The sequence below is a fragment of the Rhea pennata genome, chromosome 7 (assembly GCF_028389875.1).
Source record: "Rhea pennata isolate bPtePen1 chromosome 7, bPtePen1.pri, whole genome shotgun sequence".
NCBI classification, from domain to species: Eukaryota; Metazoa; Chordata; class Aves; order Rheiformes; family Rheidae; genus Rhea; species Rhea pennata.
The window spans coordinates 3039269-3057017 of NC_084669.1; the positions used below are offsets into that span (position 1 = coordinate 3039269).

General features: G+C 36.2%; 1 protein-coding gene across 2 annotated transcripts in view; it reads right to left on the minus strand.

Moving 5' to 3' along the window:
• The window catches only part of DOCK1 (dedicator of cytokinesis 1), a 298286-nt gene that overhangs the window by 259602 nt on the left and 20935 nt on the right, over window positions 1–17749 (minus strand). For both annotated transcript variants that reach the window (XM_062580681.1, XM_062580680.1), the window contains exons 2-7: window positions 14210–14293; window positions 10541–10581; window positions 8568–8623; window positions 7170–7266; window positions 3146–3294; window positions 87–222 (exon numbers count right to left, since the gene is read on the minus strand). In XM_062580681.1, the coding sequence (XP_062436665.1) occupies window positions 87–222; window positions 3146–3294; window positions 7170–7266; window positions 8568–8623; window positions 10541–10581; window positions 14210–14293 (563 nt within the window). The remainder of the gene's footprint in view (window positions 1–86; window positions 223–3145; window positions 3295–7169; window positions 7267–8567; window positions 8624–10540; window positions 10582–14209; window positions 14294–17749) is intronic.

Sequence of the window (17749 nt, forward strand, 5' to 3'; positions counted from 1 at the left end):
ATTGCATCACAACTGTGAATTCTAACACGTGATCCTTTAAAGGGAGAAAAAGGTAAACAAACAGCTCAAGACAAGGTGTATCTTACTTTTTCCTCCAGCAGTCTCTCTTCAACTTGCTTGGAAGCTATTTCATGTGCTCTGAAAAGGCTAATTGTACTGGTCTGCTCTGGGTCCAGAATATTGCCATCTTCATCTCTAACAACCAGGTCTAAATCAAGAATTCTATACAAAAACATAAATATGCTTGTGAATTAACATCGCTCAAGCAAATGCTGGGGAAAAAATGCCAAGCGTTTAACGTGAAATTCATGCACAGTTGACATAGACTAGAAAAAGTTATTTGATAAATTATAAAACAATCTAACATGCTATCAACCCATGACATACCCATTCCTGACTGAAATCATGTTTCCCCACAACACACACAGAACTGACGTAAATGAATATTCCTCATCTGTTTCAGAGGAAAAACAGAAAGCCTAACTTAAATAGCAGAACAGCTGGGGAAGCAATTTCTTAAACAACTAAACTTTCAAGGAATGTCTTCTCCTCAGATTCATTTGACAGTTTGACCATTTTGCATGTGGTGTGACTATAGATGTTTGTTCAGCAAATTTCTGCATCCCATTTCATAGTCTCCTCCTGAACATGCATATTCATGTTTTCCCAAAAGTCCACAAAGCACAAGAACACACAAGATATTTCTCTTAAGGCAGAAGTGAGATTTTTTGTCAGCATAGTGTTAACATCCATTACTTCCACGGAAAGGAGGCTTTCCACCATAACCAAGCCCGCTCATAATCAAATCCAAGAATATAATTAAGGCCGATCTTCCACATTTTTCCCTTTAATACTGCACTGGCAGTGGATAAAAGGTTCAAGCTTAGGTTGATCTGGATTTTTCTCTATCTAACTTATCTATGGCTGATGTCTAAATCCCTTTCAATACACGTCATCCCAAAAGTTATCATCTTTTAATTCTGTAGTCACCTCTCATGATGCTGCTCTTGAAACTTAGTTTTTGAAATGTTTTATCACTGAGCTTAACTCAGACTTGTAGTATTTAATACACCACAGAGGCTCACAGTTCATCTGAGAGTAAATCCCCTTCAGACAGACTTTCAATCACTTGAAAAGGATAACACAAGCTTTAGCAGATGAAGACATTTATGTATGTAGAGGATCACTCCTTGCCACTCCCTACTGGAGGTTTGAGACAAAGCCTTGAGTAGGGTCAGGATAGAAAACTCTTCAGTTGCAGTGCATTAATTCAAAGGTGGACAAGCATCACTCAAACACATCCCACAGCACTGCAGCAGTCCATTAAGAAACACCTCTTAAGCTCCACTCCACAACTGGACCAAACCCTGTATGGCCTGGATGAACAAAAGCAGAGTCCTTTTGCAGAAGACGTGCAGCTGGACCAGACGAAAAGATACTCAGAAAATGACTAATCACTCAGCCTACTATGCACAACTTCTTAAATGTCCCAGTTTGTTTGCAGTTTTATTGCAACTGAACAAGAAATATGTTTTCTTAACAAAATTATTTGACCCAATTTCAGACACACATTCGAAGTAAAAATAACACTGCTTCCACTTCAAATATTTCAAGAATATGCAATGAAGTTGTTGTCTTCATTTGTAAGAAGATCGTATTTACAAACCAGTATTTCACAAAACAGGAAAAGCTGGATTCTAGTTGGATGAGAAAATATTTCTGAAACGCATAATGATTTTTTTCTGTCCAGATATTGAAATCATTACTTGTGTCCATTTTAGACGAGAGTGAATATATGACTACATTAAAAAAGATATGTTATCTCCTTAGTTGTGAATATTTACTCAGAAGTTCAAATTCAATTCTCTCCCATACCCTACAGAGAACATTCTGATCACTTAATTAGTCCATCAGAACATTATGAATATAAAATGCAGCACAAGATGTTCTATTGTATTTGAACACTGAGCATCTGGAGGTTATTCAGAGTAACTTTAACCAACTCCTTAGCCAGATGGCAAAATATAGTAGCCAAACAAATAATATCAATAACATCTGGTTAATTGTCTGCCAGGGTACAACAGTCCATATCTTGGATTATAAATGCTAAATTACTTACTGAATGGAATTACTCATTTTTGTTTGTTTTTCTTTTTTAATTACGGCTTTTGCAGATAAAATACATGAACAGAAATATTGCAAGCTGGGCAGTTCTTAAGAAATAAAGCACAAATAGCTCAAATCTGATGAATTTACATCACAAGAGATTTTAAAGGTTAGTTTGCTGAATAATTTCAGTCCCCAGGTGCATAGTACTACAGTGCTCTCTTTCAGTATCCCAAACACCATTTCAAACGATTTCCTGATTTCTCGGAGAGAATGGCATGATTCCTTACTTTCAATTTAAAGGGAAAATCATAACCATGTAGACAACTTATAACATACAACACATTTTTAAAAGTAATTTTGCTTTAATTCAGATGCCTGTTTGGAAGTTATTCCACAACGAAGAGTTAACACATTTAATTTACTAACATATCTGATGTATGCAACCTATATTATTGGGGTTTTTTTTGAAAAAAAACCCAAAGATTTCACAATTTCCACTGTCACCTGTTAAATAGACACTTCCTTTTATTAAGTCTGTCTGGTAATCTTCTGGTACAAGCTGCATACGACATAAGCAGAGAAACAGCGATTTAAACTCTGTTTCCAAGCCAAATCCTTCAACATCACATTACAGCACAAGTAACTTCAGGGCAAACGCAGCTGGTGGTCTTGAGAAAGCAACAACAGTTATATGCTACAGAAGCAAGCACAGTCTAAATTACATCTTGAATGAAGGCAATACTTACACTTTTCAACTGACCTTAAAAATCACAGCTTTATTCCAGTATCAATTTGATAAAGTCAAACAAGTGACTGTAACACATCAATTGTACTTTCTATATTCTGATTTTACTCCGTTTAAAAGACGCTACATTCAATTTCCCTCTTTATCCACTAAAAGACTTACTATATTACTATTACATCTGCATAAATATAGGAGCAAAAGAATCCTGTAAGAGGTACTTGATAGCTAATATGTAATATAAAGCTGATTTGTTTTTAAACTGAAAAAACTTGTAATATATTGTTCACAAACCTGTTTCCGTAATCAATTTTGGCAGTCACTTTCTTTTTCAGTTCCTTGAGCTCATCTTGTGGTAAAGTTCCAGAGAGTATTTGAGATCGCCATTCAATAAGGTCATATATCATGTGCCGTACACTACGAAACATTTCTCTATTATCTTGCTGTTTGGAAGGGAAGAAAAATAGGTAGAATTAGTTCTAAAGTCTACTGAATATCTTTTAAGTAGATATGGTATATTAAAATTATAAAGCATGAGTTTAAAAGAGTGAAAATCTATAGTTAGCTCTCAAATAAGAGTCCAATTTTCCCTAGTACAGAACACCCAATAAAAGGAATCCTATACTATCTTTCAGGTAAGTAAATAAATGTAAATGCTTATATTTATGTTACCTTAAAACTTCGATCATAATCTATTTAGAGCAAGTGTTCAAGGTAAAATACATTTTTTTTTTTTGGTTTACATAGTAATCTTATCCAAAAATCCACTGTACTGAGTTGAACAGGATGAAAAATGGTGAAGTAATAGAAGAGGCTTAAGTTCTGCAGTATCCCATGTGCATCATACCTACTTGAGAACATTTTTTCTAGTTAAAACTTCAGAACAGTATTTTAAAATTCCTCAGTATCTTAGAAGCCCACAGGTAATGACACTCGCAGAAGGGAGACAGGAAATAGGAAAGCACAAAACCTCACAGAAAGTCAAATACCTTAATCGCTTATAAGGCCTGGAACTATCAGTCTGAAGTAGTGCACAGCAGCATACAAAAAACTTTCTTTAGCAACCTACAGCTAAGCTAGGGCACAGGAAGACAGAGTTCTGTACGCAGAACAGAAGAAGCCTCTTTTCCAGTAGTGGGTTGTTTTTTTTGCTTTTTAAACATACAGTGTAAAACAAACTCCTTAACCACGCAACAGGATTAGACGCATCGGCTTGAACAGTGGACCCAGCTTTAGTGCAGTGCACGAACAACACTGTCCACAACTGAAGTTACAGAACAGGAGATGTCGTGCATGTGTGTGCGTGCGTAAGATACCTAGAGACAAAGAAGAAACTGAGGTTCAGAGGGCTTTGATCTCACCTAGCAACACTCTCCTGCCTTCACACCTCTCAAATTCCAGCTAAGCCATTAGTTCAATGCACTATAAAAGAGAATACCTTCCTAAGCATCCTACATCAATGAATTATTCAGGCTATGCCCAGTCATCTTCCATTCAGACTACATCCAGGCCTTATTTGACCAAAACCAACTGGAATAACTAAATAATTAAAATAAACTTACAATTCTTTGCTATGTATAAAGACTGCACAAGGTGCAGTTTTAGAACACAACGGCAAGAGAAAAAAAAAAATCAAACTGTGAAACTTAGAGACTTCAGTCTCTTCAGGTTATCAAAAAGCTGACTTGATTACAGTGTGTGAGAACCTTCATGGAGAGAAAATATCAATTAATAAAAGCTCTTTAACATAGCAGAGAAAGCCACAAGAGGCATCTATGGCTGGAAACGAAGGACAGAAATTCAAGAAAGAGGTTCACCATTTTCTGTGCTGCAGGCAGTTATGAACTAGTAAGATGAAGAACATGACACTTATTTTATTATCTGCAAGTCAAAACTGGATACTCGTTCATTATTCAAACAAATTATGGACTGAACACTGGGATAAACGTGGAAGCTTAATGATTTCTGATATGCAAGAATGGGCAACTCACGGCTTTAGATAATTTCTAACGTCTGCAAATGGATTTGAAGCCTGTTACCTCCAGTCAACCAAATCCCCCTTGAAAAGGCAATCCTAGTGCAGCAAATCTCCTTCTGGCAATGGACTACACACAGCTAATCTGTACAGATATCCTTGAGATACAAACTCACCACCTGATCTACCTTCTCATATTAACATGACACGAACTGGAACACTCTCCTTCTCCAAACCGAGGCTGCTGGTAGCATCACATATTATCTGTTCTCGAATTCAAAGTTATTAACACAGCATAGCAGCACTGTTTAGCTGTTCATGTTTCTTTATAGAAGCAAATGCAGCATCTCATTCGTATCGTGTATGTTAATGGTTAGAACAAATGATTCCTGTATTAGGAGAATTTTATAATTTCATAAAAAGCTACCGCTACAAGAATACACACAAATTTGGGTACGGAAACTTCCAACAATGTCTTTTATTACCCCTTCTTTCTTATCATATGTGCATAGCAACCAAGTTCTGTGCAGCTGTGTAAGTGGTATTTCTCTGACATTAAGAAATGTCAGATTTCATACTCAGAGTAATCCCAAGAATGATATTAGGGTCAAACTGCAATTCTCACTGTTCTCAGTAACACAGAGCAGTGAAACCAAGGGTAAATGCACATAAAGTTTGCAATTCGGTCAGTACACTGTTTACCAAATAACTGAACCTACCCAGCTCTAACTTTCCACTGTCCTACACTCCAAGCAAGAATTACTGAAGAAAATATTAGGGTTGTTTCTCAAAAACGTTTACTTTGGCTCTCTTTGCTTACCCAGTTCCAGCTCTTCTATATTTTGCGTCCTGCAGATTCTGCTCTTCCCAGTGCATTTCTGCCCCCATTTATTTCTTCCTTGCTCATCAATGCATCAACTCTCTGGTATCATGCCACATTAAAACTCTCAATCTCCTTCTGTCTCTCCTCATATAATGTATTATCCTTCATCTACTTCAACACTACGTTATTTCCAACATACTATGTTTTTAGTAATCTTTCCTGTATTTTCACAGATGCAATGCAAAGCCACGTAAGGCAACAAGAACCTGCAATGGATACTGTGTCAGCTGCTCAAATTTTCATTTCTATCCACCTTTAAATATCTTACACGCACACACACAAACAGTAAATTCTCATTTCCTTGCCATTTCTAGTTTTTTCTCCTTATGTTGAGAGCAATAGCCTCCTCTTCCACATTCTCAGCCACATACTTTTGTAAAACATTCATTCTATGTTACATAACTACTTTTAGGGTAGAAGCAAGATTTCAGACATGCCTAAGAGTTTTGGGGTTTAATGCAAAATCCCTATTCTACCAAAATAATATGAATGTGAAATTGTTTTCTCTCATTGTGTAAGAGCACAATAAAAGCATAAGAAGTCTGAGCTAGGGTACCTTGCATCCAATAGTATTAGTTACATATGAAGCACATTTTAGGTATACATTTAAACAATATTTAAACTATACTTATGAATGCCTTGATCTGTGTGCTTTCATGACTATTTTATTTTCCTATCACCCCATTTTTCTATTGCTACATTAATGCAAATGTTTATTACTATAAAAATCTAGGATTATATTCTTATTTAAGACAAGCATATGTAGAATCACAGCTTTGAATTTTACAAACCTTTGTAAATATCAGACAGAGACATTAACGCATACCTACTTAAGCATATGAAAATAATTGGCAGTAAGTTTAAGTAGGGTCAAGGTAAGTTTAAAACAATCAACTTTAAGTATAAGAATACTGCCAGGTACAGATCTATACCAACGCATTTTCAAAGAATGAGGTTTCAACTCCCAAGTCTGACATTGGAAATTTGAGTTTCTCATCATGTAGAGTGATATGCTTGAGAACTGTCCTCAAAACTGACTTTTCTTCAATTAACATATTCATCCACAGACTTTAGAAAAATCTAAAATACCTTTAAAAGCCAACGTATTCTGGATAATCTGCAAGCTGCAGTACCCCGTGAAAATGTATTTTCACTCAAGCCATTCATAACTACACAACAAGCTACTGCTAGATCAAAGTATCACTCTGCAGAAACCTGATTCTGCCTAAGAAATGCACAGTACTTGAAAAAACATCCAAAAGCAGCAACTGAGATGTGCCATGACACAGAAGATGCTGAACGTTTACATGTTTACAACATTAGTTTTGAAATAGCCTTCAGAAGCAGTAGAAAGGGAAAGTCATTACCAGTTTCTTCATACTTCCTATCTTAACTTTCAGAACATCACTCTTGGCACAAACCACCTAAGACCGTGAACAGTTTTCTGAGTGAATACTTACAACATATAACTGCCGCCAGATGATGGACCATTCCCGTAGCGTTGTGGTAACTTCCTGAATCAGCGGGAGCTCGTTGGGTATAACTGTTTCATGTTGTCTAAGAAGAAAAAAGTTAAGAAGGACTTTGCCATCTTACCCAAAATTACTTAATTCGGAAATTGCTCATTTCCAAAATCAATTGAATAATATGATTCAAAATAGCATAACTTATAATAAATTTAAAGCATCACAGCAAATACCTCACAACACACAGATGAGCTAAGACATACCAGTTTCACACGCCTTAAAGGATACCTCAGTGGGCTGAGAGGATACTACTGAGCTCAAGCCATTTTCCTTGTTCCCACATTCACAAGGTAAGGATACATCTCACCATACCATTTGTTACCAAGATACTAATTTTACAGGAAGTAATAAAAACGAAAGCCAGATATGCAGCATGTACAATGTTATGATAGTGAATTACAGTTGTTTTTCAAACTATTAGTCTTAAAAATACTTATTATATATGTATATATATATTTTTTTCCAAGCATAAAAGTCATTAAGTTTCTGTATGACTTGTCTCACACTTGGATCACACATAATTTTAAAACAACAGTTAGATCTTTTAATATTTCAGAAGTAGGGTACTTAAAGGCAGTCTTGTAATCAACAAGAAAGATGTCATTATGCAGTAATCATATGATTAGTATTTTATCATTTACATATTTAGCAGCTTATAAAAATAAATCAGGCACAAAGAAATAAAAATATTTTAATGCTGTTTCACTCCATTTCATACCTGGCTAATCATTTATTAATTTCAATCCATTTCTTTGCTGTTTTTCCATTTTGGGGTTTTCTTTTTAAGTAATCTTTTATATCAGTTTTATGAACTTTTACAGGCATGCCCAGCAATGTGGTTGGTATTTATGTAAGACCTGAACTTTATCAGCTGTTAAATGACAAAAACCAGCCTGAACTACAGTCACATACCTGAGGCAAAGGAGCAGGAGAATTACAAAAACAATTCTTTGCTGAAAGATAGAATTCCAACATGGAATTCCAGCTGGGAGGCAAGGGGGGAGTTAACCTATTATTATTCATGTGAGTATAAAAAGTTACAAAAACATCCTGGTAACTTACTAACTCATCAGGAGCTTTAAAATTAATACAGAAAAGGTCATGCTGCAGCTCAAATACATGCTGATATAGTTAAGGACTGTACTGCCCAAGAAGCCAAATACACTTCTAATATTAGCACTTTTGAGCTTGAGTTCAGCTAAGAGTTAAAAAACTGCGGTTATCAACTCCTTTACTAACTGGAAGCAAATATGAGCCCATCTGATGAATGCACTGAAGCTGCATCAACACACATAAGAAAATGAATTTTCATGATTTTCAAACGAAACTCACCCTTTTCCTTCAACTATTGCTTCCTTAAGATGTATATAAGATGCAGGAAATATGCCCTTTGAGAGGGAAGGAGAAAGAGCAAAAAATTATTTTAAGTAACCAGATGCACATAACATTATCTATTACCTAACAACCTGCCAAAACACATTGCCTGGTCTGCATAGAGCCATTCACATCCTCTTAACCATTAGGTTAGAACCTTTTTTCTTTTTAAATCGCAACATTTAAGTTTTGCTTTGTATGTCCTTTCAAGAAGATTTTGCAACATGAGTAAAGGTTTTGCAAAGGAGTGTTTCCTCCCTCAGTCAAAGCACAGTTTGCCTTGGTTTCCCCAGGTCCCTGGATGTTTATATATAGATTCAAACTAAAATATTCAATTGCCTTTGAAAATATGAATTAACAAGTCACTTGATACAAGTTATTTCCAAAGTGACATTTCTCCTCAATTCCAGGTCCTACTGCCTGTTTTTTTCTCATGTCTAACCAAGCTTTCTTCTCCCACTAGAAGATGCTTCTTCTCTCTCCTAGTGTCTTCCCAACATTTACAGGCTTCGAGTTAGAGGAGACACTATGCAAGAACATTACATGATACTGGGCTGCCTGACTCAGCTGCTGTGAAACAAACACAAATGCATACACATGCAGAACACAGTCATCCTTCATTTCAACCTACAGCATATAGACTTGGTTATATACTGTCTTACGTCACCGACCTACCGGTGGTTCTTTGATCAACAGTATTTCAGAAGACCAATACTACTTTTCTGAAAAAATATGCTCTATCTCAAGACTCTAGAAATAAAATATTTTCAAAATACTGCTATTTTACAAAAATTTTGCATTTTAAGAGTTGCAAATAGGTACTGTACCACAGTATAATTTTCCTTGTAGTCTGAGGAGAAAAAAAAGCAAGCAAGTCTGACTACATTTAGCTGCAGTCAAGCAAATGCAGCAACACCTGGAATTAATTTAAGCCAAGAGAAATGTGTCATTGCTGATTAGGCTGAATAAGGCATATTCATGAAATATTTCCTTAAAAATAAATAAATAAATAAATAGGCATATCTCAAAAAATACAATAGAAAAAAACACAAAATAGGTCTTGTTATGAAACAGGCAGGATTACTCAGAAAATTCGCTCTTTCTTTACTTTTAGACTTGCAAAAATAACTCAAAATCCAATTCTGCATGCAAACATGCTAGTTTTTCATTTCGAAATGACAAAATAACAAGAAATAATCAATCTTTTAATTCTGGTTAATTACTACTACTATGAAACTCTAAAAACTAAAATGCAATATTAGAAGCAATATTTCTGCTGTTTAGTCCCCCCCCCCCCCCAAAAAAAAGCGCTTCTATAAACAGCAGCCCTTCATGCATGCTTAAAGCCTAACAACAAGGCAAAAATTACACTGCAGAAGATTACTCCATCTCTCATAGAGAATGGCTGAAAATCACAATGATCTCCTTATCACTTTCCAAGAGGCAATTGCTTTTTATGAGTAATGCATTATTTAACAGAACATGAAGCAAGCCATCAGCCTTTAAATAGATCAACTAAAATGTAAAGTTCTGTAAAAGTTCTAACTTAACTTTTTATTGAAGTAAAGGCTCTGGTGCACTAAACAAGTTACTGCAGTAAATGAGCTGATCAGTAAATGCACATCAGCCATTCCATATTGACTGTACATTATATACATTCACTTACACTGCAAAAATACTAGATGTCCAAGGCAGTTTTTAGGCTTCGTTGAAAGCTGTTTCAGTTAACTTGAAAAGTTCATTTACTCCAGGATCAGACTGCACGCAGCAGTCACTGGAGATCAGTGGAGGTGTGGTAAGTTGTTACCATGTAATAACACAACACATTTCTGCTCTCAGTTGTAATAAACACATAACACACCCAATGACATAATATATCTTTGTCCAAGAGAAAAATGAAAACTCTGTCCTGCTACAGCAGGACAACTTACCTTTTTGGATTTTTTTCTTAGTGTATAACCTCTATACCAACCTAGCAGGAAGAAAGGGGGAAAGCATTAGAAGGTTCATTAATGTCAAGTATCAGCTGTTCCTTCTCAGCTCAAAACCACCTTAACTTTGTTTCCAACCACACTTCCCCCCTCACAAAACATAGAACTGAATTTCAATTCTCCGCAGAACTAATAGCCTCGCTTAAACAGTGTTCTTTAAAAGCTATAAAACCAGAGTGATGATGTACAGACTGATGGAGAACACGACATAATGATGAGCTAGAGATGGCATTTCACATTACACATTTAATTGTCATTCTCAAGTAAGGTCAATTTCACTTTAATTAGTAATTTACCAACATACACAAAATCAACTCAAGAGCATTAAGTTTAGAAATATGTACTGTGTGACTAGTTTGATTTAAAAGCCTATTAAGTTCAATAAATGCAAGTTCTCAAATATAGACCAGCCATTTGTCATCTCAACAGCAAACACAAACACTTTGGGATCTACAACCATATTCACACACCAAAATCCAAAAGCAGGCCAAACCCCCGACGAAGGGGCCCAACATGGTATCAAGAACACGAACGTGTATTAGCCTGCACGGAAGTGCCTGAACCTTTTCAGGAAAATAATTGGAGTAGGGTGGTGGGGAAATCTGTGCCTACCAATAGGTAAGCCTCTGGGTAGGAAGGGAGCTCGAGGCTGCAGGATCCCCTCGTCTGCACTCTGGGACTAGGCCTGCATATTAAGGTCTCAAGCGTGCAGGATTTTTCAGCCTCCTCCCCGCAGCACAGGGGCAGGTACTTTGGTTCCTTGACTTCGCACTGCCTCACAACCCTACTTAGGCTTCATAAGCTGCCACCTAAATGTTCCTCTTTCTGGACATCAAGCCCGTAACCATACAATAGGGAGTCCAGTTTTCAAGGAGCTAAACTCTCACTGATTCCACTGAAGCACTGAGTCATGCCTTCACACTTTTAAGGGCTATGTAATTTAAACATAGGAGGAGGGAAAGAAATAATCTCCAACTGACTACCCAAAACATAAAGACTTTAATCCATTTCTTAGTTTTCTGTTACATAAGGATAGTTCTCTTCTATGCACAGCTAAGCGATGCAAAGATGACTAAGTCTCTCACAAATGTGAATTATTTACGTTAAGGCACAAATTACTATTTTTCTTCAAATGAAAATAAATTTGGTTTGTTATCAGATTCCAGGCAAAAAGAAAAAAAAAGGATGAGGTAAGTGCTGTTTTAAGCTACTGGTATCTAATTCACCACACCAAATGAAGCAAGGGGTAGCAGGTAGGGGAGGGATGCATGTGTATGCGTGAGTTAATGACATTAGAAAAGGTATCTAAAGGCACGTATCAACTGAAATTGTGGCACTCCCTAACTTCAGTTCTTGATTTTGAAGCCATATTTTGGGGCTTCTGGAAGTCAATAAAAAAAAATTAAAAAACATTTAAAACAAACCTCAAGGGCAAGCAGGGCAAATACTTAACATCTAACACTTAACGAAAGTATATAGCACCGTATTGTAGATTCTCCTAAGTCTATCTATTAACAGACACATAGTTTCACACAAGTGCCAGTAAGAGGAAAACAGGCCAATGCCATAAATATTTCCCAAAGTGACCCGAGCTTTTAAGTGGCTTAGTTACGTGTTACAGGGTTCCTAGCCACACCCTTAACAAATATTACGGGATTTAATGGCTTGAAATATGCATCCAAGTAAATGCCCTAATAAGAAAAGGGACCAATTAAATATCTGTGTGTTCAAGCTGTGAAAGACACACTAAGGGCAAAACTTAGCACTTCCTGTTATTTCTCTTGAATATTGCACCTATTTACTACACCATTACCTTGACAAGATTTTTTTTTTTTTTAAGGCTGACACCATCATTTTAAATAAAAGAAATAATTCAGCCTTTATTGAAGTAATTTGAAAAACTTATAGGTTTGTATTATTATTGGAAAATAATTCCCCTGACTCTCCAAATGAGTTTTCTGTCCCACTGCCCCATTACTTGGGGGAGGCGGAAGGAGGTCAGACGGGCACATTCCACTGCATCCTAAGGGAACAGAATCCCGACACGGACACAAGTGATGACAGGGAAGTTCCCATCAGGGCACCCAGAAGTAAAACTAGGGCAGATGCTAAGAGACCTCCTGGGGCACAATCTAAGCATATTTTGTATAGAGAACTTGGAGATCAAAAAGCTCAAATAATTACCTAATAACGGCAGCTCTGTGAACAAAAGAGGTAAGAATTACAGCATCTCATTTCCCACCACAGCAGGTGGATAATGATTAATCACTGTATAAAATGTTTGGAAGAACACTAATTTATTTGCATTTCTTTTAACATGAACTCATGCCATGTGCCTGAAAGCCTAACAACCATTCGATGAGAGTGTAAAGGTCTTTCTGTTGTTCAAGTCCAGGTGAAAAATTAGTCATCTCCGCTGTCCTATTAAGGTAGCACCATTCATGATTTGACATGGTAAGCATCACCTATGCTATTCAGGATTTAAAGTTTCTCACATTCTTCAAATAAATCTATAGTATATAACTGCAAAACAACATTTAAGTCATCTTGTCTGCATTTAAAATGTGCTCATTATTAGATATTTATTAAAGCACATAACTCTGGACAACAGAAAGATTATTTTGCGCAGTGAGAAAGGTAAATTATTATTGTGGCAGGCTGAATTCTATACAAAGACTGAACAATGAGAAAGTACGCTTTGCAGGGAGTGATGAGTAAAGTTAGTTATTTCTGTTAATATAGCAATATTGTTTATTTTAGTAGATATAACCAATAAAAATCCCATTCAAGCCGATATGGAAAATTTACCATGGAAATACATCAAAAGATCAACATTTAGAGAAACAAACACGTTAAAACCAACATGTTAAACAAATGACACTTTCAAAGCAAAAAGTGTTACAATATTTTAGACAAAGAGAGTTCACTTTGTTTTGACTGTGTTATTTATATCTTTCCAAACTACAGCATGCCATAAAAATCTAGATTCAACGATATAACAATAGAGAATATTTTACTCTGTTCAGTACCGGATCAAGCAAGAGCAGAAAAACATGACAATTTTCCACATCTCTTGATTACCAAACTCAGTATTCACATTTCCTTTTACACAAATTAAGGAGGAAAGACTTTGGAACATATTACACTGCTACAGATTCATATCAAAGCAGGCAAAGCATTTGAAAAGCCTGAAATCAGTCAATGGCACTAACACACATACATCTTATGAGAGAGAGATAAATAATTTAGGCCCCAGGTGACTTTCAAATTCAGATTAGAACTTTTTAGAAGCAGGCTCTTCTGCATTATCTGAGGGTATCTGGAAAACATCTATCATTTCTCTAACAATATAATAGATGCCACAATTGATCCATATAAATAAAGCAGTGAAAACATCCCTCTTTCATGGAAAAGGAAATAGTTATTCATCAGGTATCTACCACATGCTTGCTCATTCACATCTAGCACTGGTTAATTCTGTGTTCATTAAAAATAACATTTTGTCCTTTAGCAAGAAGCAAGCAATTCATCACCTGAAAGGACAGGAAGATAAAGTCCAAAGGAAACGTAAATTACAATGTTACTAGATGCAAATTTTTGAAAGCTTACCTTCGTATGTTTCTAGTATGTGTATAGTGTCACCTATTTGTAAAGAAAGTTCATCTGGTCCCCTTGCGTCATAGTTGTAAAGGGCTAGACAAAGAAAATACTGCTATTAGCATACATAAGACAAGATAATTTCAAAGATTTTTCTCCTATACACATCCAAACTTCTTACTCACTCTCACCAATGGCAACTTTTTTGTATAATGCTTGGCTATATTTGGTCTAGTTTCTTTAAATCCACTAATACTTCCCCTTGTAACAAGCCTAAAAAAGCCACACATCCACTTTTTTAAAATAGCCTTTAACTCCATTTATGATACTTTTACTTCTTCATAAAAAAAATACATTCAAATAATTTTGTTGAATTTGTCTTGTCTTCCAATATTTTGTGCCAATTTTATGCAGCTCTGCAATAAACTGCATTGTTTTACTGTCAGCTTAACACACACACAAAATAATCTATAAAGTGTTTCTAAAAAACTTTAATTCACACCTTTATAAATAATACTAAGGATTAATTTCTCAGTCACACTTCATAGATTTACTGCATGAATGCCACACTTAAAAATGAAAGGATTTAAGAATTTATAAATGCCAGAGGTAAATGCATTAATCCAACAATACTCCTCAGAGAGATCAGTCATATCCTTCATTTTATAATGTTGTAATCAAGCTATCATATTTCACATCTTAGCAAGCCCTGACAGTGTCCAACAGTGTTGTCCTGTAACTAATGTATCTTCTGGATATGGGATAAACAATCAAAAACAAATTACAAAAGTAGTTTTTGGCCTTTTTCCCCTCCATTGCTAAAAGTTAAGCACCACGACAACACGAAGATTTACCAAATGCATTTTTTTTTGCAGACATTACTGAACCGTTCAGAGTTGCAAACAATGTGAGCAGTGGCAATAAAATATCAGCTCTCTCCTCGTTTCAGAACTCCATTCAGAAAAAGCCTGGAGTCCCGCTACTTAATATAAACAGCAAGAGAAATAACATTAAAGAGATCTCTGAAGTATATTCATTCTACTTGCGGCTAATATCAATGCTAAAGACCTAAAATGTGGAAGAAAGGATTTTGGACTAAGTGAAAACTTCTCAGATTTGTTTAGATGTATCTAACAGCAAACCTGGTCACAGTGTACATTTCAAACATGAGTTTATTGTGTATCACGAGTCCCAGCTGGTTCCTCACAGCAAACTCCCACGGGAAAGGCTGCTAATCACTACTCCACAGAACAACTATAAGCTTCTGCTTACGTTGGCCCATCTTAATCCTCCTTGAATCCTTCCTGGATGCACACCTTCAGCCTAAAACAAAGCCAGCTACAGAAACAAACACTGGAAGCAACCGCTGGAGACTGCTCACACCCCACAGCAGTTAACCTCGACATCGCTCCCACTCCGCCGGAGTTCAGTTCTCACCAGGGAGTAATTTTGGAAAGGCCAGAAATTGTTTTGCCCTGAAAAAACAGTAACCAGGCATAACACCAAATGCAAAAGATGCATAACCGCCCATGAAGTGACATGACAACTGTCATCTTCAGAAGATATATTAAACAAGGAAAAAAAAAATTCTTACTCAAAAAATTCTGCAAGCTATGAGTGCTGAAATCAGGAAGGCCCAGAATACTTTACAGGACACTTACCTGAGAAGAGTGCTGTGAACCAGGTTTGGCCAGGGTGGGGGATCGGTATGCTAAGAATTCACATCACAGCTTAATTTTCTGTCTCCAAGAAGCTACCATTTTTGTCCCTTAGAATTTAATCATATTCCAACTCACAGCATTAAGAATAATGAATATATGGCATGCATTCCTGATCCTTTTTTTCCACACTGCTGTTTTTGCTTTTAAACAATAATTTTACTGTTAAAAAAATGAGGGCAAAAATTAAAGTGATATAAAAGACGACGACACAGAAACTGCAAGAGAAGACACGGCACACAGTAGACAATCCTAAAAATAGAAGAAGAGAGCTTAGGGTAAAAAGAATATAGGGATCGAACTATCAAAAGTTAAATAGCTGAATTCTACTGGAGACTAATGCCAGAAGTATTTTCCAAAGTGATACAGTTTTACTGACACCAAAGCGAGCAAAGCTAGTTATTCTTATTTTAACGTTTTTGTTAACTTTTTCATTATTAAAAGACAACACCCCCCCTCCCTATTAGCTATCTGAAGTGTAGTATTTCAAAACCATAATTGCTATTCTGGAGGAGAAGAGTGCTCTGTGAAAAAGCATTAACAAAAATTAACATTTTGAACTGCTCTGAGCAGAGGAATGTTAACAATAATGAATACATGGCATGCTTCCGAAACAGCAGCACAAGGGACAGTCTGTTTGATAACATTCATCAGAAATTTCAGTTAAGTTCTTCTGTGTACCAGGAAAGAAAGTTATACAGTCAATGGCAAGTCTTTCAAACTTGGACAGCTAAACCCCAACACCTAAATCCACATTGCTGGACGCTTACAGCTGGGATGAGCCAGGAGCATCAGGGGCTGCTCACCACGTCCACAGTAAACCCATCTCGAATCTCCACCTTCCTGATCCCCCGAGTAATTGGGCTGTCTAGTACCAGACACCCAATTCAAAAAATTTTCACATTACAACAAATTAAGAGACAATTTTATACAAAATCCACACTTGAGCTAACCATTTCTACAACATTTAAAATGAGTAATGTTAAGAATCAAAGGCAGCTATGAATGAAAGACATTAAAATTTAAATCCAGGAGTGCTAACTGGTGTCTATCATGATGAGGAGGGTCACAAAGAGGAACTTCACTGTAATGACCAGCTCTTTTCACACAAGAGGACAAACAGCCATCACACAGTAATTACTGCGAATGACAGCTCCCCCCCGACCTGAAATGAAGCAAGCGAGGAGCAGCTACCAAGGATGAAAGCTTTAATTTTAAAATTTAAATGAAAATATGCCTGTCCTAAATCAGATTTTCAACTTGCAGCAGCATTAAGAGTCAAGAAAGTAAACACCTAAAATTACTCTAGAGTGCATTCCACTCCTGTGATTATAAAATAAGGCCGAAACTACTCTGCATACTCCTATATAATCTAACAGCTCGCTCACTCCTCACCCTCAGAGTAATCTTTTTTTTCAGTACACTGACATAAAAAAAAACGTTACGACATAAAATGTTTGAGTGGAGCAAACAGCAAGGCTTTAATTCAGGAAAACACAAAAATGGAGAATAAAGTATGAAACTGGTATGCTTACAAGACATTTTATCAACTGCATTCTGAGTCACCATTTAAAAATATTTAAAAGCCTGAACTATAACTCTGTAACTTCCAAGGTATTTTTTTTTAACTTAAAAATTTTGCTCAATTTAGAAAATCCAGTCCTCAGTGTGACGAATTTTTAACTTGGAGAGCTCTAAGGTAAACGATGCATCAGGAATACTTACACCACCTAACCATAAGCCCCTCCATTGTACTTAAGTTAGGAATCAAGGCTCACTGCTTTGTTAATGGAATTACGCAGTCTCATAAATTGGTTTAGAAAAATCTTTGATG